Raw genomic sequence first — 18,182 nt, forward strand, 5'->3', positions numbered from 1 at the left:
ACTACTCTCTCTTCTTCTCTCTCTCTCTCTCTCTCTCTCTCTCTCTCTCTCTCCCTCTCTCATATAGTAAAGAGAACAAACTGCATGGGATTTTACAACTTGTGGTTAGAATTGAATCAAGTTGTTTTGGAAAAAGTCATGGAAAAATTGATTCTATACCAATAGCAACAATTGTGTTGATGACTCCTGATTTTGCAGTTTTCCTGTACCATACTCAGTTAATTCTTACTACAAAGGCATTCTATTCTTATTCCACCTGAGCATACTCACATTTCCTTCACATTTCCAACAAGGAAATGTATGTTTTCCATGAAGTACAGTTTATCAAAACCAATCGAATGTACATATAAGCATATGCTATATCAATTCTGCATATTGAATTATGGAATTTAGTTGGCACCACATTATACATATATGCGGTACATTTTGGTGGATCTTTGGGCGTCTCTTATTCTGTTAGACTGTTGCCAATATAGGCCTAAAGTAACTTTTTAGCGGCATTTGAAATCCTGTGTTGGGTGTATTCAGGATTTCCTTGGGCTGAATATATGTTGTGTCAATCCAGCAAAGTTTTATCTCTTTCTGATCACAAACAATTGAGTACCAACCTCTTTGCTGGTTTATCATGAGCAGTTATTACTGGAGGTCTTGATTCGAAGCTAGTGATGTGGGACTTTTCCAAGGGGCGGCCAAACAAAATAATAAATTTTGGTAAGTATCTACCTTCTCTGCCGATTAACTTGGTTGATATTCAATCAGAATGACATTCAATCACAATTGGAATTGTTCCTTGTTTGTTGTTGAATTTTTCGTACCTATTCTTAACTGCAGGTTTGTCTGACGTAAATAATGGTGGTGAGCAGTGTTTTAATCCTGCCTTTGTCCATGCAATAGCAGTTCCAGAAATTGATATGTTAGGCAAATCAGACAAGGTTTGTGTCGTGGCTCGGGGTGATGGTGCAGTTGACGTGATTAACATTGAAGCTGAACTTGATTCTGTTAGGTCAAAAGGTTCTACAAAACCTCGGAAAGGATCTCAATCAAGATCCAAAGACACCGATTCGGAAATCCAAGATCAAAATGGAAGGAATAGGTTGCATTTGGATTACTCATCAGGTGGTCATACTGCTGCTGTGTCTTGCGTGTAAGTAATAGACTTAAATTCAGTGCAAGAACACTCGAGTACCCTTTCTTGACTAACTGATTTCCTTCAGGGCGTTTTCGTTATTTGGGGAAAGAGGAAGATTCATAATTTCCGGTGGAAACGACAAGCTGGTAAAGGTCTGGGATTGGACCAGGGATCTTGATGCAGAACAAACTAGCGGCAGTTGTGATCTTCTACATTTGAATATCAACCACAACAAAAAAGTGAGTGACTGTGGCATCATCACATTTTTCTATTTTTCTCGTTATTACACGGGCAGCGTCTCATCATTGATTGATATCTTGTCAGGTCAACTGGCTGTGTACCACTCCAGCTGATACAGAAAACCTAGTTGTTTGTGATACAACTAAGGTGGTAAAGGTCTACTCTGTTGCTTAGATGAATGCCAGCCAGTCATTTTCAGTTTCACCACAAGCTTCAAAATCATTCAGTTAGCAACCAATAGTGTATGACTGGAAACCTCAATTCTGACTCTCTCCCCAAATTTGTATACTCTGCATGTCGTGCTAAAAAAATGCTCTTCATCTACGTTCTCAGCCTGCTGGACTTAACCGAGCAACCTTCTATTTCAGGGCTAACCCAATATAGGGATTATAAGCTAGGAGTATCAGATGCTATTTATCAGTCTGTAAGTTTATTAATTTCCTTTAGAGAGGTTATTTTATCTCAGTTAATGTTTTGTTTTGGGATACATACTTGTGCATCCATGATGGCATGGATCCTTGTTGTGGAGAAAATGTTTGTCTAAAATTAATGGAGTAACTCAACACAGTTGTTAAAACTCTTGGTGTAACCAAGTTTTCTATGCGTCTATCTTGTGGTTTATAGCATTTACATTTCTGAAAGGGAGTAAAACTTAGCCAGCTATCCTACAATTAACCACGATGATGTCGCTACCATCGGCGCCTGAATCATGCTGGAATGCTCTAAAATGAAGTACATTACTGCAGACTTCTCGATTGCCTTGACTCACCGATTTTCTTGATTGCGCCTGAACTCACCAATTTTCTGTTGGATAACACTCCGTGCTTCGAGTGCAAGATCACCAAGATTAGGAGTTTAGGACTTGCTCCAAAAATCTTGGACGTAGCAATGGAAAGAGCTACTGTGGAAACTCGTTTTATAAGAGGATGCGTAGTAGTTGTAACTAGACTTGTAAGAGAAAGACAACAAGGTGGTCTGTTGGTTAAAGACGTAAGAGACTACTGGGTGATGCCAATGGGGATGTTTTTGTGGCCTGTCATGAATGCAATTCCCCTATTTGCAGGGTTTGTTTTGATGATAATGTCAAGGAAGGGCGCAAGGTTTGCTTGCAGTGTGGCACTGCCTATGACGGTATCTACTTTACTTGGTTTTGGTGGAGTAAAGTAGGGGAATATACAACCATATGGTCAATTTGGTTGAGCTGTTTGATACGGAACCCTATGTTAATAGTTCGAGTCCCAACTCCTATCAGTTTGTGATCCTCAGATTCATGCGGGGGGATTTGATCGATATTTGTGTTATTGTTCTTCTGTTAAAAGGGTTGTGGAGTTGCATAAGAATTGCAGGTTGTTTTCGTACAACTTTGGCGCAATTATGAAGTGCTCTTGAAAGTGCTTATAATTTTGGAGACTCAAGCATGTTATCTGGGTATCATTATCGTTTCATCTAAGCTGAGAAGTGTTTACAAGTAACAGGGGCATTTTGCATATTATTGTACAAAATCTTCTGTACATTTCGTAACTAAGCGAGCATCTGATGTCTGAATACATGTTACCAGCAAATTTACAAATAGAAAAGCTGCCTCAAAACTTTTTAATGTCCGAACTCTAATAATTTGATAGGTTCTTTCAAACCTGGCTCTTATAGTAGCTCCTGTAACCATATGATTTTCAGTCATCAAGGTATGGCATCTATCTCAATTACAGATTTGCTGATGTCTCAGTTCCCAGACTTCGCCGGCCTTTCTCCAACTCATCTGAATGCCTGCCTTTTGCTTCAACAAGAAATACATCTCAGCATCAACTCATCAACTCAATGTGATCAAGCATTCAATGCGATCCTTGTCATAACTTCAACATAAACCCATGTTCACTCACACTGCCTCCAGATGATCTCAGTTTCTGCCAGAACTGCTTACTCCTTCCTGTTCCCAAGGGACCTGAACTTGAGTGCCTCCGGAATGACTCTGAATCTTCCCTCCCAGTTCTCACTGACGTACTGTACAACTTCAACAATGAAGCTTCCCTCTCTGTGTCAAGGCCTGAATCATAGGTAGGAGCAGAATATTGGCGCTGGAAAGGATATGGCATCTGCTCCGAGGTAGTGCTTGCAGCAGCAGCCATGTCAATGGATAAATCATCTCGGCTAGAACTTCGTGAACCTATTTCTTTTGCCTCATCAAACTCATTACATACTAGCTTTAAGGCCTGAACAACCTCCCCCATAAAAGGTCGGTGTGATACCTCTGGTTGCACACACATTGAAGCAATAGCAGCCACTTTTGCTATACTGTCAAATGGAACATCAGATCCTAGATTTTTATCTACAAGTGCTTCCAACCCTTCACGACTTGTGAGCAGTGGACGGGCCCATGCAACCAGATTTTCTTCACCAGGTGGCTGTGACATGTCTACTGGTTTTCTTCCACTTAAGAGCTCAAGAAGAACAACCCCATAGCTGTAAACATCACTCTTGACAAGAAGATGCCCCGTCATTGCATATTCTGGAGCCACATACCTGAATAATACAATTGTAGTATTAACATCAGAGAAGCATGTTAATGGTGGTTAGTAGGTTCACTAAAGAATGCAGTAGAAAGGAAATTACACACCCAAAAGTTCCCATTACACGTGTTGATATGTGTCTGTTTTCCTCATCCAATGCAGTCCGTGCCAAACCAAAATCAGACACTTTTGGTGTAAAATCATTTTCCAGCAAAATATTGCTGGATTTGAAATCTCTGTGTATGACACGGGGGCTGGAATCCTCGTGTAAATATGCCAAACCACGAGCAGCACCAAGTGCTATCTTCATCCGGGGACCCCAACTAAGTGGAGCAGCTTCCTTGTCAATTCCTGAAAACCAGTAACAATGCTTCAGTACATTCTTAAGAAGGGATTAATTATAAACTCAGCTGAGGCCAAATACAGAACAAAAAAACATACCATGCAAATGAGATTCCACACTGCCATTAGGAATGAGCTCATAAACCAAGCAGCGGTGCTCTTCTACACATATGCCAATCAACTTGACCAAGTTTCGATGATGAAGGCGACTGAGCATCTCAACTTCAGCCAAAAACTCCCGACCACCCTGTTGATCATCTCTTTTTAGAACTTTGACAGCAACCTTGGTTCCGTCTTCAAGATCACCACTGTAAACAAGCCCAAAGCCACCTTCTCCGAGTATTCTTGAAGGATCAAAATTGTCAGTGGCTTTCGCTATGTCACTTGCACTGAAAGTATTAGCAGATCCTGTATATGTTGCAATGCTAGATCCAAATGACAATGATGCAGAACTATGCCTACTATCCCTCATAGACCCAACAGTACCTGCAAAAATGTAGATTCATTCTCATTATCTCATATTAGAAATGCTAACTTATAGTCAGGATCCACCACAGCAGTACTTGATGACCAGAATTTCAATATTCAAAATACTTGAGGTAGTAATGCTTCATAGAACCTTGACTTTATGCAATTCTATTACCTGATCGTTTTCCAATAGAAGGTAGCAAACTCCGTGGAGTTGATGATAGTTGAGAAGCACAGTCTCTAGGTTTGAGTAGGAAAACCCAAGCAGCAGCAGAGCATAAAGCAATGACTACGAAGGATGACAGAGCAATAATAGCAATTATGCCACCACTAAGCCCACTTTTATGCCTCCTCTTGGGCACAGCAACCCCAAAGGGCTTAGCCTTATTGGTATTACCAGGATATGGTCCAGCATTTAATACATCAGCGTCTGAAGAAGGAGGAGATGGAGGCAAACCTGTACATACAGATAAAACTTATAGCTATTGCATAATAAAAACATATATAAAAAGAACCTGAAAGTGATACATACCTGGATAGCGCACATATAGTACTTCATAGTCCCCAAAGTAGGATGCTTTTATGACAACTTGTCTATGCCAAAACCTCTGGTCAGTCAAGAAAGCTGTGGTGCTGTCAAACTTTTCTCCCAGGGGAACCAAGTCAATCAGGACTACTGTTTTCTCTGGGTCCTGATTAGCAGCATTGGCTCCAATGATGCGAACCTGACTTTGTTGCATGAAAACCCCCACTGCAATTTCCTGGGCTAGCTCCGAAACCAAGGGGAAAAAAGTGTAGAGAGGAACGCTAAGGCGCAGTCCAACTTGCATAGGCAATACACAGATACAAGGTGACCCAGGAGGGGTACTTGTATAGGGATCTGAACAAATCGTTGATGCACAATCTACAAAGACGGAGAACCTTTGCATTACACTTTAGTTTGAAGAATATACTGTAGGATCAACAAAGCAGAAGAGACACCAGTAACCAGCAGGTAATAAAAAAATTCTAGATGTATACCTTCATTGGGAGGTGGAGGTGGTAATGCATGAACTTGTGCCAGAGGTGGCACTTTTGGACTTGTTGATAAAGACCCTGGTGCTGAATGAGTTGGGGGCACTGATGATAGTACAGTAGGTAAGTCTGTTGTAGACAGTAACAGAAACTAAAAAGCAATGAGAAAATGAGCATTTCTTACTTTTGGTATAGTCAGATCCATCTTTAATAACTGGAGAAGGAGCAGGTGAATCATGGCTTGCTGGTGGAGTGACTAGTAAATGAGATGGGGGAGCTGACACTGACAAATAGGTATTGTCTCAGAATTGAAACTAAGCTTATATTTCTCAGATGATAAGTGGAAGTGAAACAGGAGAATCCGCAATGGTACCTGGATATAGGGGTGGAGGAGCATAGTGTGTTTGCCTCCTTGTTTGAATTGATGTCGGTGCAATCACTGGACCTGAAACATTGGACTTAAAGTTTAGGCTATCATGTAAAAGAACAGAATAAACTGTAGACTTGTATTCATCTCATGTAATTCAGGTAAGACATGAAACCTTGCTGTTTTGAAGTAGAAGGAGAAACCGAATACGATGGTGCTGTAGAAGGATTGGTAATGTTGTTCCTTGAATGATGATGTTTATAGAATGAGCTTGGAGGCGATGATTCAGGAGAACTATATCCATTAGCAGAAGGAGGTTCAGGGACTGAATCAGATGGTCCAGGAGCAAGTTTATGATGTCTCACAGGTTTGTGGACAGAAGGAGCTACAGAAAAGAACAGAGCCTACTGTTAAAATCTAGACAGACTTCCAAATAGCAACCAATATGAAAATTTTAGTTTTCCAAACCTTGAGCTGGGGAACTACTAATGGGTAGTGATGCCTTAGGAGCTTCATATGGTGGTGCAACAACTGGTGTTCCACCCCTTTTCCATTGAATGCTGGGAGAAGGAGACGATACCACAGGTTTGTGGACAGATGGAGCTACAACAAAAAACACAATCTAGAATTTTAAACTTGACAACAGAAACTTTCCAACTGGCAATCTATATGGAAATATGCAGGTTTTTTATACCTTTAGCTGGGGTATGCCCCATGGGTGATTGCCTGGGAGCTTCATATGGTGGTGCAACAACTGGTATTTGACCTCTTTTCCTGTTAATGCTGGGGGTAGGTGATGATGCCACTGGTTTGGGGACAGATGGAGCTACAGAAACTAAAATCATAAACTTGCCAACACAAACTTTCAAGTGGCAACCACTAAAATGCTTAGGTTTCTATACCTTCAGCTGGGGAATGACTTGTGGGGAGTGGTGGCTTGGGAGCTTCAACTGGGGGTGCAACAACTGGTGTTTTATCCCTTTTCCCACTGGAGCTCGGGGTAGGAGATGATACCACAGGTTTGTTGACAGATGGAGCTACAGCAGAGAATTAAGCATAGAATTATAAACTTCCCAACACAATCTTTTAAATAGCAATCCATATGAAATATATGGGTTTCCTGTACCTATAGCTGGAGTATGGCCCATGGTTAGTGATGGCTTGGGAGCTTCAACTGGGGGTGCAACAGCTGGTGTTTTATCCCTTTTCCAATTGGAGCTCGGGGTAGGAGATGATACCTCAGGTTTGTCGACAGATGGAGCTGCAGCAGAGAATAGAACATAGAATTATAAACTTCCCAACACAAGCTTTTAAGTAACAATCCATATCAAATATAAGGGTTTCCTATACCTATAGCTGGAGTATGTCCTATGGGTAGTGATGGCTTTGGAGCTTCAAATGGTGGTGCAACAACTGGATTCCCATCTTTTTTCTGGCTGATGCTTGGGGGAGGAGATGATACAGGAGAGACTTCAGGATCTGAAACCCCTCAATATTGAAATTCATTTGGAAACTATCAAGAGTGAGCACACTAGAAAATTTGAAAGTTTTCTTAATTGGATCCTCTATTACCTATCTCAATAGTTGGTAGATACACAACTCCCTCTTAAATATAGTCTACTAGCAACATTTTAGGTTTTTCATAGCTGAATAGAAATATTTCTAAAGCAGTACCAGGAAGTGTGGTTGGAGGCTCTCCTGGTGTAACTGGAAGACTTGACGGTGGGTTTTGAGGCAGTTTACTTGGTGATGCAACTGGTACTGATATTAGAGAACACAAGAAAGTGTCAATTTAACTTGGAAGGTTTAGTTTTTAATAATAAAAGAAAAGCAAAAGGAATAAGGGACTACTAGGTAATGTAGCTGGTGCTATACTCGGTGTGATAGAATGGACTACAGATGGATTCGGTCCTGATGCCCGTGGCAGTGATGAAATAGGTGCTGTGGTTTGAAACATGCATACCTCTTAGAAGTTAGAACAATTATCTAAGACCTAGTAAAGTCATAACCATATGCCATATGTGTACCTGGAGCATTTGGTTCTGGTATGGGAACCTTATTTACTGGCACATTTCCTTCCTGAGAACTTGATGGTGAAATTTCTGGTGTGCTTGAATTGAGGACTGGTGATACTGGTGGCATATTCCTCGAAGGTGTTGCAACTGGTACGGTATATTAGAAGTGAGATAAAACACAAAGCTACTTGGACACCGATTCAACATGAATACATCACAGAAACAGTCATATTTACCTGGAGCAACTGGTACTGAGATAGGACCGTTATTAACTGGTGTCTTTTTGGGGGGAACAGTTGGCGGCACAGACGGTGCATGAGTTTGTACATCTAATGGCGGAGGAGCTGATATCTGTGGTGGCAACACTGTTGGAGTACTTGGTGAAAGGGATGGTACCTGTCCTTCCATTTTAGGGGGCACCGGGGGAGGCATAAGAGGTGGCATTGCAGGCGCAGGGTGCAAATCTGACCCTGGATTGTCAAAGTAAGATCTCAATCAGATGTTCAAATCTAAAAAGGCAGAGTAATGGGAACTTATGATCAGGACTTACCATTTGGCTGTAACGCTGGGCTTGGTACATTGCTGCTGAATGACTTACTGTGAGGAAGAGGGCCAGGAGCTGTCTCAATAGGAGGGTTCACAGACAGAGATTCTGGTGACGGTGATGGATTCAATCCTGACAGAATGCAAAGAATTAAACAAGCTGTGAAACTCTGACACTTAATCCTGTATACTAGCCATTCTTTTTCTGAAAAAACTTTGTAGTTACATTAACCTTTATACAGTTCAATGGTAAGGCATAACCAGATCAATATGAAACCCAAGATAGAATGGAAGTACCTAAACTAATCTAATTCTGGAGACATTATGTTGAAAAAAGAAAATACTTTGTTCCAGCAAATTTTAGAAAACAATTTCAATAACAACTCAATAAAATGAGCACATGTTCAGATCGAAGTGTCGATATTTGTTCACTTAATGCCATTACATCATTTGATCATGCTTATCCCAGTAAGCTACATTTTTCATGAAATTCAGAAACCCAGATCACAACAACGTTGGTGAAGCACAAAAGCTTTCAAATCAACATTCAAACTTTCACTATTCCATTCACTAGTTCTAATGCTCACATGAGACATTGCAAAGATTTAATGAAGATTAAATCTTACCGGTAGATCCTTGGAGAGCTAAAGCAAAGCCAATGAAACAGAGATTAACCAGCTGGAGAAAGGCTGGCATCACCATTCCCATACAGCACAAATCTCAGAAATCTCACTTCTCAATGATGAATAAGCAATCAGAGAGGACAATATAATAATAGTAACAAAATGAATAGGTTAATAATTATATTCTATGATGTGATGATGACTTAAAGCAAGAACAAAAGTAGTGAGTTAGATTAGAAAAGACCCACAAGTAGTGAGATGGAAGCAATGAGAGGAAGCAAGTTTATGGAGAAACCCAGAACTGGGTTTGGTGAAAAGAGCTAGGAGAATTAGTAAACCTCTAGCTTCACCAAAGCTCTGAACTTTGCAGAGCTTTGAGATTTCCATGAAAGACACAACCTTTTCTACAGACATGAGTTGTAAAAACACAACTGGAAACTTGAAGCAAAACCAGATATACAAAAATAATTAATATATTACACGCACTACAATCTTACAGTACTGCAAAAGGAACAGACTTTCTAACTAGAGAGAGACAGAGAGAGTTGGGTTGAGTAGAGAGAGAAAAACGAGGAGAGAGAGATGGTTAATATTATATTAGTGAAGAGGCCGGTTTTTATGTTAATGGGGAAAGAACCCAAAGTAGAAACTTTTCAACTGTGGGGTTGAAATTCTTGGAATTTTCTTAATGGGTGTTTATTTTTTAACTTATATTCTTGTTCTTGGTGGTTACTTGCCTTACTTGGTTTGGTTGGCCATGGAGCTGGTAGACTTCTACTGAGGATTTTAGGCTTGTGTCAAAATCCCAGTTTGACACATCACCCTCCTTTTCTTCTTTGATCAGGATAACTCAACCTTTTTTAAATACAGGTTTACTGTGTAGTTTAGCAATCAGCATCCTCATCAGATAAAAAGTAATTTTCTTTTTGGTTGGGAAATTTGAAAACCAAGAAGTATGATGATCAGTGTGATGTTTCTTTCCTACTCAAAGATGGGGATTGAAGAAGAAGGCTTTTTCCTGTTCAAAAAAAAAGAAAAAAAAAGAAGAAGGCTTTTCAACAGAAACAGTTTTTGTTAGTTAATGCATCACTATAGACTCATATGTCAATGATTCATCCAGACCCAGAATACAGTACAAAGTTTTGTTGATCAAAAGAATACAGTACAAATTTTTGACAGCTGCAGATTTCAGCTTTTGAATTTCAAAAAAGAACTTGAATATATGTGGCAGAAATCAAAGAATTGACCAGAGGTCTGAACATAAAACTAGAACTATGAGTTCCGTCCTGAATGGGGTTGATGAAAGTAATAATATCTGGGGTCCAATGTTCTTTAATTTTAGGGTGTCCAAAACTACCTTGTAGACTGCCTTCATTGCCTTGTGGAGCAGAACTCAGATACACCTTGACATGGAATATAATGCTAATCAATTTAGGGAAAAAGTTTGTAATGGAATTAGGGAAGAGAACGAGCCACAGATTTAAAGCTAGAGCCTTGAAGGGTTGCTATGTTGGAGCCCACTGCTTGTTTGCTTTGCTGATTTATACAGATTGTGACTAAAGGGTTTCCCTACCGATCTGTGGACTGTGGTGGTTGTTTAGGGTGGTGTAGTGCCAAAATGACGAAGTTGAAGATGACATTGATCATGTTCATGATACATGTGTTGATGGTGCAACAGTTTTGGAGAACATATGGATCTAAAAATGCTGACACCGTGACATTGGACTAGGTTTTCGAATATTAAACGACACACGTTTACAGACACATATACAATAGTAATGAGATAAAGTATTTGACAAATTACATGAAAGAAAGATATATCATAAATCACGAGATTAGAAACTTAAACTATGCAGTTTGCATATTGAGAAGAAACAAAAATTAGGTGAATAATTCTTTCCCGAGAAGAATCATTTCCTTTTTTCTAACTTGGCCACAGCAGCTATCTATTTTAATGAGACAATAGAACATTATGGGATTTTGACAAGCCACTAAACCTCACACCCCACATGATAGATTACAGTGGACCATCAAAAATCCAGAGTGTGCGCTTCACATTGTCCCCAAACACATTCTGCTTTTCTGTTTCTTGTTTTCTTGTTTCTTCTTTTCCCTTTTTCACTTGAGTGACTTCACGGACTTACACGTCTGAGGATATGAATCATCGTCGGTCAAAATGGGGATTTCATTTTCACAATGATGTCTCATCTCATTAGTGGCCTGTGATCCAATAGTTTCTTGTGACTCACTCCATCTTTTTAAGAGTAAGAAAGAAAGAGCCATGTTACTGTTTTCCACAAAGCTTCTTTACAACCATCTTCTTGGTGAAGGAACCCTTTTTTCCTCCCAAGATGATTCACTAGCAATTGAAGCAACAAGAAGGGTTGGAATTTGGGTATTGGGGTGCTCAGTTTCTAGCTACTTCAAGTGCATTCTTAACCAGATGGGGTACCTCATTACTTACACACTTGAAAAAGAGGGCTATTCATTTCCAAAGGAGTCGAATATAAATACACAAGCAATATCCCAAGGAAGAATTTGTGTAATTCTTGATCCTTGGTTTAATACACAACGTACTCCATAGGGCACTGGTTGCTTCTTTTGCAGGCTGCAGCTTTGCAAAGGCTGAAAAGAAAAGAGAAACTATCCCTTCCCTTTAGATATATGAATATTCCTCGCCCACTCTGGTTGGCTCCTAAGTCCTACTCCAACCTAACCCCCAACTCTCTCAACAAGCACTTAATGGGTGAATGAAGCATCATCATGATATTTTGGACCCTGAGAGCTTTCAGAACCATAGTGCACCACTATAGTGCCGACCAAGGTTCAACATATTTGCCCATATTGACAGTTGGAATTCTGGAAATCAAAGTCGGATGAAAGTAGAAATTGACCAAGATGCAAGCAAATAAACAAATTATACAGTTCTATAAGTTGATTCTTCAACACATTCCAACACATGTCGGCCACAGCCTTCTTCGCTAGCATGATTCAATATACAATCATCCACGAAAAACAAAGGAAGAAATCTTTCAAAAGAAGTTTCTTGGCTACCAAAACTGGAAGTAATTTAATAATGTGCTTTGATATGGAAGCATATGCAGGGTGAAGATGACAGAAAACTACAAAGGCCGAATGCAGACATTCAAAGAAGAAAATGTGCATTTAAAAACCGGCATTACTGGGACTCATCCTCGTGCTTGAACAAATACCATCTGGGGTTAGTTGCTATCCATACTTCAGCCATGAATTTACCCTCGGCGCTGTTAAAAGTGACACAACAACAACAATGACATAGTTTAAGCAACCTTTGCTTTGGTTCTCAAAATTGACTCGAATATGAATACTGAGGAGGTTGGTGAACCTCACCAGTAGACAGTGAAATCACAAGGGACAGTTGAAATGACATTAGGGTCGCTAGTTCAAGGTTCTCCGTTTACTTTCTGAACGGAGATAAGTTAGTTAGCTATTTGGATCAAATTCTGCAAATCTACTCTTGAAATTTGCTACCATCTTCGTTTCCTCTTCTTTGCTATCTGTACAATTCCTCCAATCAGCCCTGTCAGCCTTGTTCAATAAACCTGCCATAACCTGCAAATAGATTTCATTTGCCATGAGTTTCAACCTTCGTCAAGAATGTCCAAATCTAAAGTAAACTGAAACTTATGAGCTAAACTCAAATGATGGAATTGCACAAAGAGCATGTGCAGAAATCATGTCTTAGGATATGCATCTGGCAGAGGATAGTGGGTTGTATATCATTTTGATTTTAATCATTGAACCTTGGAGAGAAAGAAAGATAAATACAACTTATGTGCTTACCTCGCGTCCAAATTGGGCTAGGAATTTCTCGCTCTCCTCAATTAAATGTGATAGGACTGTACCATCAGGGAGTTCAGCATAGAAGAAACTAAAATTTCTATCGAACTGTGTCCTCAACGATTTTCTCCCATCAGAACTGTTACTGACTGCAATAAAGAGAAACACACCGATAAAGATACAGTAGAAGCTCACTAATATCTTACTCCTCAAGATTATACTTGAGAAAACTACTTTTATATAGGGCACAGTAATTCTGGCCAAAGTTTTCAGAGAAACAGAACTCTTACAGTTGTATCGATATAGAAATCTTGACAATGCACTAGAATCTTACATTTTGTGGTCATAAACTTGAAGCCAAGTCTGTCAGCAGCTAAATGAAATATATTTTGAACACTAGCTGCTTTGGCTGATGGAATAGGAACGACCTACACAAAAGAACAATACTGTAAGTGATCCCCGCAGAAAACTACTTTATAAACATTTGCAACATAGATCCTTACCTGAAGATTGGCATGAGTTGAGCGTTTCGAAGCCCACTCAAAGAAAACAACTTCCTTTTCTTGTTTCTTATAAAACTTTTTCAGACTATCCTGGAATTTACCAAGCTCAATCTCACATTCGGAGGGTAGAGAAAGGGTATTGGGTGAATGCCCAATAGGGATTAGCAATACGTGGTCTTCAACAAGTGGGCCTTTAGCAAGTGCACAGTAGTAATGCTCCCCTAAGCTGATAAATAGATGTGACTCTATTTTGGAGCTTGACAAACAAAACCAGCACTCTGTCGACCTGTAACTCACTAGCAGAATAGATAATCAGAAACATAGCGCAGAATCATGTAGTTAGTGTTACAAGAAGAAGGAAAAAAAAACCACCGTAACACCCTCTCACTAGCCTTCCCAGTAAGTGTAAACCCAAACAATAAAACAGAGGTGTGACACTCAAAACACCAACCTGGTAGAATTTCCAGTGCGTCTCTTGTGAGAATTGCTTTCACCTTCATCCTGTAAGCTGTGCTTAAATTTGCAATCAGCACCCCTTTCACACTTTCCTTTGTTCATAAACTCGAAGCAAACACCTCTCAAAGATTGTTCTCTTGCGTCCATGTCATGTTGAAAGTTGCAAGTTTCCCCTCGTGGACAAGAACCGGAGGATACAAACTTAAAGCACAGCCTATTACCATCTCCATGTTTCTGCCTTTTTTGGGAGACATCATACCTCCAGTACTGTGAATCAGAATCAGAAACACTATCACTAGACCTCTTTGCACCTTCTTTTGCATTAGCTGTTCCCTCGATATACGTGTATGGAGACACGGTAGTGTTTGACGTTTTTGTCTGAATCTCAATTGCAGACATAGTAGATGCTGGAGTTGGAGAAAGCGCATGAAGAAATTTCTGAGAAGCAGTGGAAATCCAGTGTTATACAATGTCAAATAAAAAATAAAACTATACTTGATCATGTTATTTGAAATTGTACTCAGAATATAAACCTGCTTATCTTTGTTTCCAACCGGTGCAAGACCTATGAAGCGGGTGACATGCACAGCATCGACATTGGAGTAAGGCTCACGTGCATAGAACACTCCTTTTGTGCCTGCAATATGATAGCTAACACAGAAGACAAACATTGATCAGAATCAGAAGATCAATGCAAATACAAAACTTATTCTGTTAACTAAGCATGCCATTATAAAGAGTACATGATGCAATAATCTCCAAAATACCGTACCGTGGTTTGATCTCAGCAACTAACTCTGCCACCATAGAGTCAGTGCCAGAAGGCTCAGAGGCTCTGGGAGGAACATCAGATGTAGCTGCTTTATTTGTAACCCCACTTGGCCATTCGTTAGTAATGATCAGTCAAGGATATCACCAAAACAGTCTAGAAACCACACAAAAAAAAAAAAACACAACTTCGCCTTCTCTCCAGTATGTAAAAGTTAACTTATAACAAAGCAAGGATATGTTAGGAACAAGTCAACGATCCCGGGATCCTCAGCAATTGCTCGCAACGCAGCGACATCGTCCTCGCTGTAAGTCCCAAACTGTTGACTAACAGAAGACTGCAGACCGGACAAATACACCACGGATAACCCTACGAAGTTCATCATTCAGTTATACACAGAAATGACATAGTATATGCTATTGCAACTATTTACAACTCCTAAACCATCCCCTAAGATGTACATTAACCACTGGCATCTAATTAAACTCGAATCGATCAACGACTAATCCGATTCTAAGCAATGTACTAAGCTAAGAACTTCGAACACACTCAGCTTAGTCAATATTACAGATAACTGATAGAATTTAAGCTCAATTTCAATTTTCACTGATGAATCAGTAACTTAGGGATAACGATGTAACTGAAATTAACTTCATTTTTTTACCGTGGAAGGTGAATTTGCCACTGCCTTTGAGCCAGTAGAGATTGTTGCAAACCTTCAAGCCGTCCAACTTGAAGCCTTGGTTCGCTGCGTCCTTACTTGCCGCCAATAGAAACTTAGCGCTGCCGACGCCGTAGTCGCCGATGAAGTAGGTCGGGATAGGAATCTCGGCGCGGCCTTCGAGGTAACCGGAGAACTCGTCGAGCTGGTCCGCCGAGTTAGGGAAGAACTGGCCGACGCAGAACAACGCGTCAAACGGACCGGCCGATTTGTTGACCTAGAAACGAGTTATTTACAGTGTCAGATTAAATCAAATGTGAAAAATAGGAACATAGAGGTGGACATAGAGAGAGAGAGAGAGAGAGAGAGAGAGAGAGAGACGACGAGAGAGAGAGAGAGACCGAGACGACTCGTTTGAAGAGCTGCTTGAGGTTGCCGGAGACGTCGCCGCAGAGTAAGATTTTGGGAGGAGCCATGGCGGTGAGAGAGAATAAGAAGCGGGGGATTTGGAGGTTGAAGAAGACTGAGAATCATCTGGTTTTGTTTTGATTCTGGTAAAATCTAAATGGGCCTTGTTGTTGAAATAAAGTCTAATGGGCCTGATTTAGTTGGCACTGAAGCACCCAGGGGTGGAGTGGCTAAGTTTTGGACTTATTGGATTTCTTTTTTGGGTTGGATTGGATTGAATCTGTCAGATTATTTAGTAGATAAAAATAATTCTAAGAAGTGAAACATATACACCAACGAGGTGGAGACCCCAACCAAGCTCGATCCCCTGCTGCTAACGGGTCTTATTTGGTTCGCGATCAATAAATTATCTTATGAAAATTACCTAGGAGCTGGTGTGACGGGTACGTGTCCATTGAAAGTCTTATAAGGTTAAGGTTATAGGTGGAAATTCATACATGTGGCTGGTGTGACAGATACGTATCCACCGTAAATTCTTCAGGGTTAAGGTTGTAGGTTTGCCTGATGATGATGGTGTTGCTTAACCAAGCTCTCACCTATACTTTTATAAACCGAAAAAATAAATATTAGTATATCATTCCTTTTCAAAAACTCGATCATTTTGCATATGGCTCTCAAACTTCTTGAGTACTCTGAGAATTATTAATGGTGGGACGGGTGGGTAGCTAGGGTTACATAAAATAGAAAGCGTAAGTGCAAGCACAGTGGACCATAGAGATGTTTATACATACGTACTTGTACATAAAGATGGAAATTAGGGTTTATTCTTGTCCATGAAATGATAGCAAGTCCAAGTAGTTGGTAGCTAGTAAATGGAAAATGGAAAACCGTTCACATGCACTCGACTATGAATAATTCAACAGGTACTACCATCTATGGCCTGGGGGTCCATATGTGTTCATATTCACATTCAAATAATTGTACTGGTCGACCAGCCTTTATCCACAGTCTGACAATTTTGCAAACATTGTCACTTATCTAGTTATCTATGAATTTAATCTGCACAATACGATGCTCCTAGCAAGTGTGAAGTACGTGTGAACCCTATGCGAATAAAATAAAGACTTAGCTAGATTGTTGACGCAGGTCGACGATCTGAGATCTAATATAAGGTCTTGGTCTTGGTCTTCTTCCTTTTTGGTAAACAAATTAAATGTCTTGGTCATTGTTTCTGTATATTCAGTTCGATCATATGCTCAACTAATAACTTACTATTTACTGGGACTTTGCTTTGTAAAAATCGACCTAATTATGTGATGTTTTGGGATACGTGGCTCGTTCTTTACCTATTTTCTAACCGTAAATGATTGAAGTTCTGGGTGGAACTGTGGAAGTAAGCGATAAAGTTCTGCTGAATCAAAACCCTAGATTCTTTGTTGTCTTTATAGACAAAAAAACAGTGAAAGCTAGACTCCTCTAGTTTTGCAAAGCTCTGTTTTGCTTTTGCCCGAGAGTAACAAGAATCTGCGAATAGTGCAATGCATAGTCATGGGGGTGCTGCCGTGCCTAGGCCTAGTACCAGTGATCGATTCAAAAATCTCCACTGCTTAAGTTATCATCATCTCTAGCTATAAGCTTTCAGACAAATCTGAAGTTTCGTTTCTAAACTAGCTTACAAAAGCTGCACATTATTCGATTGCATTTTCATAACAAGTCAAAGAGCTGGGTTAGGTTCCTGAGATTTCCTTCACTGTGTTATTTGGCCCTTTATACGATGATTCTACATGTTTGGCATATGGTGATGAGTCAAGACTGTGAATAGTTAGAACGTGAAACATCGAACTACCAAGATATTTTTTTCATTAACATAAGTAATCGAAGCTTTATGATCTTATAACAATAACAACATAACAAAAATGCCAATGTTGCTCCCAGAATGTGCGTATGATCCTCTTCCTTTTGTTGTTACTTTGGAGCCCTTTTCAAGTTTTCATCATCAAAGAAAATATAACAGAAGGTTAAAGATGAGACATCAATGTCATTACTTGAAACGTGCCGAGTGCTAACTGGTCCTTTGATGCTTTTCATGCTCACGTATACTACCCAACAAAGAAAAACGTCACACCCCAAGCTGCTTATATACACGAGCAACTCCTATTCCCCGTTTCACAACCACAGAAAGCCCTCCATTTCCATCAACCTCTAGCTTTCCTCTCTGATACAGCACTCACAAAACCACTTAAGCAAAAGCAAAAGCAAAAGGGCATCAAAGCATAGCAGATATGTCGGCTTACATGCTCAACTGGCTCACACCCAACTCC

The 18,182-nt window shown here is 40.0% G+C and overlaps 3 protein-coding genes across 3 annotated transcripts in view; 1 reads left to right on the forward strand and 2 right to left on the reverse strand.

Moving 5' to 3' along the window:
* Positions 1-1,976, forward strand: part of LOC101299225 (WD repeat-containing protein 53-like) — a 3,293-nt gene extending 1,317 nt beyond the window's left edge. Inside the window, exons 8-11 of the mRNA XM_004287515.1 lie at positions 634-711; positions 832-1,144; positions 1,215-1,368; positions 1,454-1,976. Of these exons, the coding sequence (XP_004287563.1) occupies positions 634-711; positions 832-1,144; positions 1,215-1,368; positions 1,454-1,543 (635 nt within the window). The 3' untranslated portion in view covers positions 1,544-1,976. The remainder of the gene's footprint in view (positions 1-633; positions 712-831; positions 1,145-1,214; positions 1,369-1,453) is intronic.
* An 857-nt stretch (positions 1,977-2,833) lies between these two features.
* Positions 2,834-9,792, reverse strand: LOC101301434. Its single transcript, XM_004288901.1, has 19 exons — positions 9,249-9,792; positions 8,630-8,755; positions 8,316-8,549; positions 8,092-8,226; positions 7,739-7,825; positions 7,415-7,543; positions 7,191-7,325; positions 6,967-7,101; positions 6,759-6,899; positions 6,533-6,667; positions 6,240-6,449; positions 6,071-6,142; positions 5,882-5,980; positions 5,704-5,826; positions 5,216-5,587; positions 4,859-5,140; positions 4,315-4,701; positions 3,981-4,224; positions 2,834-3,886 (listed from the first exon to the last, which is right to left on the reverse strand). The coding sequence occupies exons 1-19, from the start codon at positions 9,328-9,330 to the stop codon at positions 3,214-3,216; spliced, it is 3,801 nt and encodes a 1,266-aa protein (XP_004288949.1). The 5' UTR covers positions 9,331-9,792; the 3' UTR covers positions 2,834-3,213.
* Positions 9,793-12,496: 2,704 nt separating this feature from the next.
* LOC101299515 (zinc finger CCCH domain-containing protein 64-like) lies at positions 12,497-15,929 on the reverse strand. The gene is made up of 10 exons (XM_004287516.1): positions 15,855-15,929; positions 15,457-15,730; positions 15,032-15,161; positions 14,796-14,915; positions 14,557-14,674; positions 14,019-14,461; positions 13,568-13,853; positions 13,399-13,492; positions 13,068-13,213; positions 12,497-12,836 (listed from the first exon to the last, which is right to left on the reverse strand). The coding sequence occupies exons 1-10, from the start codon at positions 15,927-15,929 to the stop codon at positions 12,708-12,710; spliced, it is 1,815 nt and encodes a 604-aa protein (XP_004287564.1). The 3' UTR covers positions 12,497-12,707.
* Between the last annotated feature and the right edge of the window lie 2,253 nt (positions 15,930-18,182).

Source organism: Fragaria vesca, linkage group LG1 (assembly GCF_000184155.1).
Source record: "Fragaria vesca subsp. vesca linkage group LG1, FraVesHawaii_1.0, whole genome shotgun sequence".
NCBI classification, from domain to species: Eukaryota; Viridiplantae; Streptophyta; class Magnoliopsida; order Rosales; family Rosaceae; genus Fragaria; species Fragaria vesca.

What these genes read in the sequence shown, in the direction of transcription:
- LOC101301434 (XM_004288901.1), bottom strand. Translation starts at nt 9,330, where the DNA reads ATGGGAATGGTGATGCCAGCCTTTCTCCAGCTGGTTAATCTCTGTTTC. An exon ending in TGTGGAATCTCATTTGCATG is followed by an intron (nt 4,225 to 4,314) that starts GTATGTTTTTTT and finishes ACTGGTTTTCAG; the next exon opens with GAATTGACAAGGAAGCTGCT. An exon ending in CGTGTAATGGGAACTTTTGG is followed by an intron (nt 3,887 to 3,980) that starts GTGTGTAATTTC and finishes TGTATTATTCAG; the next exon opens with GTATGTGGCTCCAGAATATG.
- LOC101299515 (XM_004287516.1), bottom strand. Translation starts at nt 15,929, where the DNA reads ATGGCTCCTCCCAAAATCTTACTCTGCGGCGACGTCTCCGGCAACCTC. An exon ending in CGCACTGGAAATTCTACCAG is followed by an intron (nt 13,854 to 14,018) that starts GTTGGTGTTTTG and finishes AGTGAGTTACAG; the next exon opens with GTCGACAGAGTGCTGGTTTT. An exon ending in CAAGTTTATGACCACAAAAT is followed by an intron (nt 13,214 to 13,398) that starts GTAAGATTCTAG and finishes TCTTTATTGCAG; the next exon opens with TCAGTAACAGTTCTGATGGG.